Source organism: Anabas testudineus, chromosome 18 (genome assembly GCF_900324465.2).
Source record: "Anabas testudineus chromosome 18, fAnaTes1.2, whole genome shotgun sequence".
NCBI classification, from domain to species: Eukaryota; Metazoa; Chordata; class Actinopteri; order Anabantiformes; family Anabantidae; genus Anabas; species Anabas testudineus.
Genome location: NC_046627.1, coordinates 10,649,182 through 10,657,273, shown reverse-complemented (window position 1 = coordinate 10,657,273; position 8,092 = coordinate 10,649,182). Strand labels below are relative to the sequence as shown.

Sequence of the window (8,092 nt, the reverse complement as noted above, 5' to 3'; positions counted from 1 at the left end):
TTGGGTATGAGTAAACTTTTGAACGTGATGGTGTGTTCCTCCACTAAATAAAAGTTAAAAAACACAACAGCAGGACCTCTATCTGCTCCTTTTTGCAAGAAGGAATAGAAAGAGCACTGTCAGGGCCCTACAAAATGACCTCGAGCAGACATTTACTTTTAAAGTATGATTATGAATCCAGACCGATTTTGATTTCTGTTGATCATTATTATGTTATTTTGTTCTCAACACATTTGACTATGTAATTAATAAAGATTTTTCGACTGGAAGATTTCATTCATCGAGATCTAGGACTTTTTAATATATGCCACATATGACACATATGTCTGATATGTAATAATGTTCATTTGTTTATCCAGGGATTCCTGAATTTATTTTGCTGAGTAAGTTAGACTGAAGAAGCTACTTGGATGAGTAACGAAACGTTTCAGATAACTAACGGAAGTCCAGTTGCTATGACTCAACTTCTAGATAATGATGATGATGATTCAAAGTTAAAAAATGCAAAAATTACTCACATTGAATTTAAATACAATAGATTGTTGTTATTGTTATTGTAATATATATTTATAGCAAACACATCATTAACCAGGACTTAAAAAACAGAAACAAACAATTAAAAAAAATCACTTACTTGGTTTAACTATAGATCACTGTAGGAATATTTCTGTGTGATAACCACTATTTGTCATATTGGTCAAGTTACCAAATGATAACTAATGACTTTAAATCAACATCAGCATTAGTTTATCATCTATGCTAATTAAAAACTCTAAAGGTTGTTGTCACCAAGAACTTCTACCATTACTCTATCATACCTCACAGTTTTTATTTGTTTGTTTATCTATTTCAACGCCCACGTGGGCAATGACAGTGATACCTGGAGGGGCGTGATTGGGAGGAACGGCCTCCCTGATCTGAACCCGAGTGGTGTTTTGTTATTGGACTTCTGTGCTAGTCACAGCTTGTCCATAACGAACACCATGTTCAAGCATAAGGGTGTCCATCAGTGCACGTGGCACCAGGACACCCTAGGTCGGAGGTCTATGATCGACTTTGGGGTTGTGTCATCTGACCTCCGACCATATGTCTTGGACACTCGGGTGAAGAGAGGGGCTGAGCTGTCAACTGATCACCACCTGGTGTAGTTGGATCCGATGGCGGAGGAGGGAGCTGGATAGACCTGGCAGACCCAAACGTATTGTGAGGGTCTGTTGGGAACGTCTGGTGGAACCCTCTGTCAGAGAGGTCTTCAACTCCCACCTCCGGGAGAGCTACAATCAGGTCCCGAGGGAGCCTGGAGACATTGAGTCCGAGTGGACCGTGTTTTCCACCTCCGTTGTCAATGCGGCTGTTCGGAGCTGTGGCCGTAGGGTCTCTGGTGCCTGTTGTGGCGGCAATCCCCGAACCCGGTGGTGGACACCGGAAGTAAGGGAAGCCGTCAAGCTGAAGAAGGAGTCTTATCAGGCCTGGTTGGCCTGTGGGACTCCTGATGCAGCTGATGGGTATCGGCAGGCCAAACGTGCCGCAGCCCGCGCGGTCGCAGAGGCAAAAACTCTGACCTGGGAAAAGTTTGGCGAGGCCATGGAGGAGGACTATCGGTCTGCCTCAAGGAAATTCTGGCAAACCGTCCGGCGCCTTAGAAGGGGAAAGCAGTTTCCTGCCAACACTGTTTACAGTGGAGGTGGGGAGTTGCTGACTTCGACTGGGGACGTTGTAGGACGGTGGAAGGAATACTTTGAGGATCTCCTCAACCCCGTCGTCACGCCTTCTGTTGAGGAAGCAGAGGCTGGGGACTCGGAGGTTGATTCGTCCATTTCCCTGGTCGAAGTCACCGAGGTAGTCAGTAAGCTCCTCGGTGGCAAGGCACCAGGGGCGGATGAAATTCGCCCCGAGTACCTTAAGTCTCTGGATGTTGTAGGGCTGTCTTGGTTGACACGCCTTTGCAGCATCGCGTGGAGATCGGGGACAGTACCTCTGGACTGGCAGACCGGGGTGGTGGTTCCTCTTTTTAAAAAGGGGGACCGGAGGGTGTGTTCCAACTATAGGGGGATCACACTCCTCAGCCTCCCTGGGAAAGTCTACTCCAGAGTGCTGGAGAGAAGAGTTAGGCCGCTAGTCGAACCTTGGATCCAGGAGGAACAATGCGGTTTTCGTCCTGGCCGTGGAAACCCTGGACCAGCTCCATACTCATACGTGCTTGAGGGTTCATGGGAGTTCACCCATCCAGTCTACATGTGTTTTGTGGACTTGGAGAAGGCGTTCGACCGAGTCCCTCGTGGCATCCTGTGGGGGGTACTCCGGGAATACGGGATTCGGGACCCTTTGTTAAGGGCCATTCGGTCCTTGTATGACCGGAGTAGGAGCTTGGTTCGCATTACCGGTAGTAAGTCAGACTTGTTCCCGGTGCATGTTGGACTCCGACAGGGCTGCCCTTTGTCACCGATCCTGTTCATTACCTTTATGGCGAGGATTTCTAGGCGCAGCCAGGGGTCGGAGGGAATCCGGTTTGGGAATCACAGGATTTCATCTCTGCTTTTTGCAGATGATGTTGTCCTGTTGGCCTCATCAGACCGGGACCTCCAGCAGGCACTGGGGCGGTTTGCAGCCGAGTGTGAAGGGGCTGGGATGAGAATAAGCACCTCCAAGTCCGAGGCCATGGTTCTCAACCGGAAAAAGGTGGCTTGCACCCTCCAGGTTGGGCGGGAGATCCTCCCTCAAGTGGAGGAGTTTAAGTATCTCGGGGTCTTGTTCACGAGTGAGGGAAATAGGGAGCGTGAGATTGACAGACGGATTGGTGCATCGGCAGCAGTAATGCGGTCGGTGTACCGGTCCGTCGTGGTGAAAAAGGAGCTGAGCCGAAAGGCAAAGCTCTCGATTTACTGGTCAGTCTACGTTCCTACCCTCACCTATGGTCATGAGCTTTGGGTCATGACCGAAAGGACAAGGTCGCGGATACAAGCGGCAGAAATGAGTTTCCTCCGTAGAGTGGCTGGGCGCACCCTTAGAGATAGGGTGAGGCGCTCAGTCACCCGGGAGGAGCTCGGAGTAGAGCCGCTGCTCCTCTGCATCGAGAGGGGCCAGTTGAGGTGGCTTGGGCATCTGTTTCGGATGCCCCCGGGACGCCTCATAGGGGAGGTTTTCCGGTCCTGTCCCACCGGGAGGAGGCCCCGGGGAAGACCCAGGACACGTTGGAGGGACTATGTCTCTCGGCTGGCCTGGGAACGCCTCGGTGTCCCCCCGGAAGAGCTGGAGGAGGTGTCTAGGGAGAGGGAAGTCTGGGCATCTCTGCTTAAGCTGCTCCCCCCGCGACCCGGCCCTGGATAAGCGGATGAGAAAAATGAATGTTTATCTGTTGTTATTTTTTATTTATTTATGTATTTATTTTTGTGTTGTACTGAGTATTCTATTGTTCATGGGCTCATTCTAATTTTCTAATATGTGCAAACATATAAGACAAACCTGCCCCTGTCAGGTTCCGTGATACTTTGACCTTGTCTTTTCTGACCACGTTTAATCTCTGTCCTTAAAGTTGTATTGTGGATCAGAGACTTTACAGTGTAAAGGTTGGATCTTTTCTTATGATAAGGATTAAGCATAAAGAGTATTGGAAGGGGACCTTTAATAGAAAGTTACAATTCAATTAAATTTCATTTGCATAGCACTTTTTAAAATTGACATTGTCACAAAGCAGCTTTACACACAAATAAACTATGAAGTTTACATGAACAGTGAATGTATATGAATCATAATAATCAGATTGTCCCTGATGAGCAAGCCGAGGGCGATGGTCGCAACAGGAAGAAACCTTGAGACGTACCAGACTCAACAGGGAACCCATCCTCATATAGGAGATTACATGCTGTGTGTTTGGCAAGATGATGATGATCTTTCACTAAACATGCACCGGGTCACATGGGATTTCTCTATTGTTGGTGATTAGGGTGAACTGTAATTTGTCTTCAGAATTCCAGGGTTCCAGGTCAAACCAAACTCGGTCTGTGGCAGAATGAGCACCACGATAACCAAGGAGCCACAGCTAAAAAATTAGAAAGTCACAAAGATGGTATTATGATATGAATGTTGTCTTTTTTATATGAAAAAGAGAAACAAAAGAAGATGGAAACAAAAAAGTGAAAAATAAATGAGCAAAAATGCACTCACAGTGAAAGTTTCTCCAGGCTGGAGAATAGATGAGGACTCAAATGTGTATATCAAGGGTTTTTTATTGTTGACCTGTAGTATTAATGTCCAACCTTGAATATTTTTTTCCTACCGGAGAGAAATTTGGGACAAAGAGTAAACAGTGAATCCTAATGGGTTAAGATATGTGTGCATTTGTTCAGGTTCATGAAACTGTACATATTGTACATTCTTATACAGTATATGATTAATTCATTTGATTTCCACATACAGACAGAATTACATACATACATATCATTATTATGATTCATACACATTCACTGTTCATGTACTGTTCTTTGGTTGTGTAAAGCTGCTTTGTGACAATGTCAATTGTAAAAAGCGCTCTACAAATAAAATTGAATTGAATTGAATTGAATTGAATTGAATTACCTTGTGAGACTGGTTTCTGAGACGGATGGATTTGCGGTATTGGTCCACCTCCACAGTGATCTCGGTAGCAGCTGAGCTCTGAGTGGTTAAACAGGTGTCTGTCTGAAACGTGAATAACATAATTTATCTGGCTGAAGGTGGGGTGGGGGAGTGGGGGTTACCCAAATAAACACACTGACAGAACTGAGAAATTAGTCAAATTCTTGTTTGTCTATATGGGTTCTTTCCTCACACCATCCAAAACATGCATCTTAGGTTAACCAGTCTCTCCATATGCAGATAGGTTTGAGTGTGAATGGTTGTCTTTCTCTGTATGTCTGTCCTGCATCTCATCCAAATATAGCTGGGATAGGCTTATGGGCTCCAGTACAAGTGGTTAAGATGATGGAGTTCCCCTCTGCATCAATTACCGCAAAACTTTACTTATTTCAGATTAGCTCACCTGGTCAAACTTGATTTAGGAGGATATGTGATATTTCAGCCTTTCAGCTCGAAGATACCAGCAGCTGTGATGCTCTGACCTTGGTATAAGTGGATATTTTGACTTTAAATGATTACGTGTGTTTAATTGAATTTAATTTGAATTTATTTGACTTGAAAATCAAGTGTATCGCAATTATTCAACCAAGTATCTTAAATGGGCTTTAGGTGCAACATGTTACTAAATGGTGGTAGGTTTGTGAAAGTAAACCAGATGTACTTTGATCAATTCATTGTCCATCTGACAAGAGATGATGACACATTTCTAATACTACAGCCAACCTCATTTGTGATTTCCACCTCACTAAAACCAGTTCAAAACTGTCATAACTGGACTGGAACTATGAATAGATTTAGTTAAAGTAGAAAGATGAACCTCAGTGTTGTTGCTCTCCATCCTCTGAATCTCTTCCTGAAGCTGCTGAACTTCAGCTTGTTCGTTTTCAAACTGGGAGAAAAAGGAAAATAACATCAATATGATGAACATATTTTATCATTAATACATGTCTGAATTAAGGTACAAAAACATAAGCAGAGATGATCAGGTCTTTATCTAATGGGTTTTCTTGTTTATTTATTGTAGCAGTAGTAAGTAACTTTTATTTTAGTTGCTGAACTGCAGTGACCTAAATGAACAGTGACTCTGTTCTCCAGCATCAGTTGGAAACTACAGGTAACAGAGACAGATGGATTATCAGCTTTATGATGAAGAATATCTGGGACGAACAACATCAGGATCAATAAAACTAGACTAAGTTCAACTTGATTTATGATACAGGTCACAGTTTAAAATTTAAAAAAAGTATTTGAATGTGAAAAATAAAAATACAAACCTCTTTGACTTTAGTCTGTAACTCTATCTCTTTGGTCTGCAGCTGCTCCTTCAGTGACTCCACTTCTCTTTCAACCTCTATGTTCTTCTGATGTTCCTCCTTGGAGAAATCCTGAAACATTTTAAAACGTGACTTTTCATGATCCAAAAGTAATTAGAGAAGATTAAGTAACTACTAAAGAATTCAGTCTGTGGGTCTCAGTTCTTATTTTCAATCTGGCCATTAAAAATTTAATATTTGGATATTTGCATTTGATTGTATATTAGATGGTCATTTAGGATCTGTTGCTGCATTTATACCATGAGCAATTACCAAGTCCACATTTTCAATTTTGCTATTGAGTCTTGATTGTTTCATAATTGTTTTAAATGGGGACATATTTGAGAAAGTGAACCAGGTGTATTTGTTACAGTCAGTGTTTTTCTGACAGCAGAGATGATCAGACATGTATAAATACAGAGAGATCAATAATAGCAAATCAACCTCTTTGTTCTTGTTCTCCAGCTGGTTCTTCAGACTCTGCAGGTTCTTCTCTATGTTCTGATTCTCTTCCTGCAGCTGCTGCAGCTCAGCCTGTTTCTTTTTAACCTGGAAAAACAGTGAAACACAATAAGGAAATAGTTCATTATGATTTACAGCTGTAGATTATTATAAATGTACATGTGTGACAGAAAAATAAATCTGGTTTCAGTCAGGACTCGTTTTTCCCCGGGTGTTAGAACCACTGTGCTTAATCTGCACCTTGTCTACAATATGGCTGACAGAAAAAAGTGTCTTGTCATGTTGAAGTGTGAATAAACCTCTTTCTTCTTGGTCTCCAGCTCCTTTTTCAGGTTCCTCACTCTGTTCTCAGCTTCCTCCCTCATCTGCTGCTTCTGTTTTGATTGTCTTACTTGTTTCATGTGATCATTTTCAGCCCACCAATGTCTATTGGACTCTGTGTAGAAAGAAAATCATTATCACAGCAGATGAAATATATAAGTTTATCAGTTTACACATTCACTCATTGGAAATTAAATAGAGAAAAAAAAGACAGTGAAATCTTAAAAGTGTAATGAATTTATGACTTACTGATAATATTTTTCTTCCATAAAAAGAAGACAAGTAAAAGAATAAACAGGATGCAAACTGTCAAACTAACAGAAACAGCAACTGTGGGAGCATAAGACGTTGAAGGAGGAGGGGAACCAGACTGGATGTTAACAAAACCATCTGAAAAGAGAAAACTTAGATCAAGATTGTCTAAAAGTTAAATTAGGTTATTTAAGAGATAAAGAGTAATAATATCATTTTATTTATTTTTTTAAACCTGGAACATGTATCTGTGTCTCTCTGGTCTGGTTGATGTTTCTCTGTTGGACTCTACAGATGATGTTGTTGCTCTTCTCCACAGTCACTCTGCTGCTGACAGTATAGAGGTCATCAGGACCTCTGACTGTCTCTGTAGGTCCAGCAGAGAGGATCTTTCCCTCAGCGTCCAGCCACAACAGCTCAGGCTCTGGATACCAGCCTTTAGACTTACACTGTAAAACCACTCCACCCTTATCTCCATCAATCCCTGTTAAACTGATGACAGGTGAAGCAGCAGCACCTGATAATGAACAAATGGAGGAAAAGTTTTAAATTATGGTCACTAATACAATTACACAAGTAAGAGATGCACAATAGGTAAATACCATAAGTAAAGTTTACACCATATTTTGAAGTACAGAATTACATAAAATTTAATTAGTACTACAACTACAATGTAACCACAAGTACCTTGGTGGCAATATTGTATTGAATTAATTTGACCCAAATCAGTAGTTAAATTACTTTGTTGACAGCTAGACTACCAGTTTAATGTTGATAATTTGCAGAGCAATCCCTCAATTTACAGTAAAACAGACTGTACTGCACCAAACTGTGAAGCAAAGTGAGAAATTCAAAAACATTATTAGCCTCTAATGTATTTTGTTTTTGTGGAAATAAAGTTAGTCCACTTACCAACAACAAGCTCTACTAAAGATGCTTCATTCAGTTTTGGAACATAGCATTGATACTTTCCTTCATCAGCAGGTTTCACTTTGGAGAGTTTCAGTGAAATGTTTCCATGTTTCCGTTCATCAGTGAACAAAGATGTTCTTCCTTTGTAGGATGGATGTTTAGTGTTTACAAGTTCCTGACCAGCACGTAACACAAAGACAAATCTGGGGTCCTGATCA

The 8,092-nt window shown here is 41.9% G+C and overlaps 2 protein-coding genes across 2 annotated transcripts in view; both read right to left on the bottom strand.

Moving 5' to 3' along the window:
• LOC113168482 (trichohyalin-like) overlaps window positions 1–8,092 on the bottom strand; it is a 928,554-nt gene that overhangs the window by 902,970 nt on the left and 17,492 nt on the right. The gene's annotated exons all lie outside the window — the stretch shown is intronic.
• Window positions 3,860–7,100, bottom strand: LOC113151542 (lamin-A-like). Its single transcript, XM_033326609.1, has 8 exons — window positions 6,960–7,100; window positions 6,689–6,825; window positions 6,372–6,476; window positions 5,889–5,999; window positions 5,432–5,503; window positions 4,576–4,677; window positions 4,165–4,272; window positions 3,860–4,039 (listed from the first exon to the last, which is right to left on the bottom strand). Exons 2-8 carry the CDS (start codon window positions 6,788–6,790, stop codon window positions 3,896–3,898), a joined length of 744 nt encoding a protein of 247 aa, XP_033182500.1. The 5' UTR covers window positions 6,791–6,825; window positions 6,960–7,100; the 3' UTR covers window positions 3,860–3,895.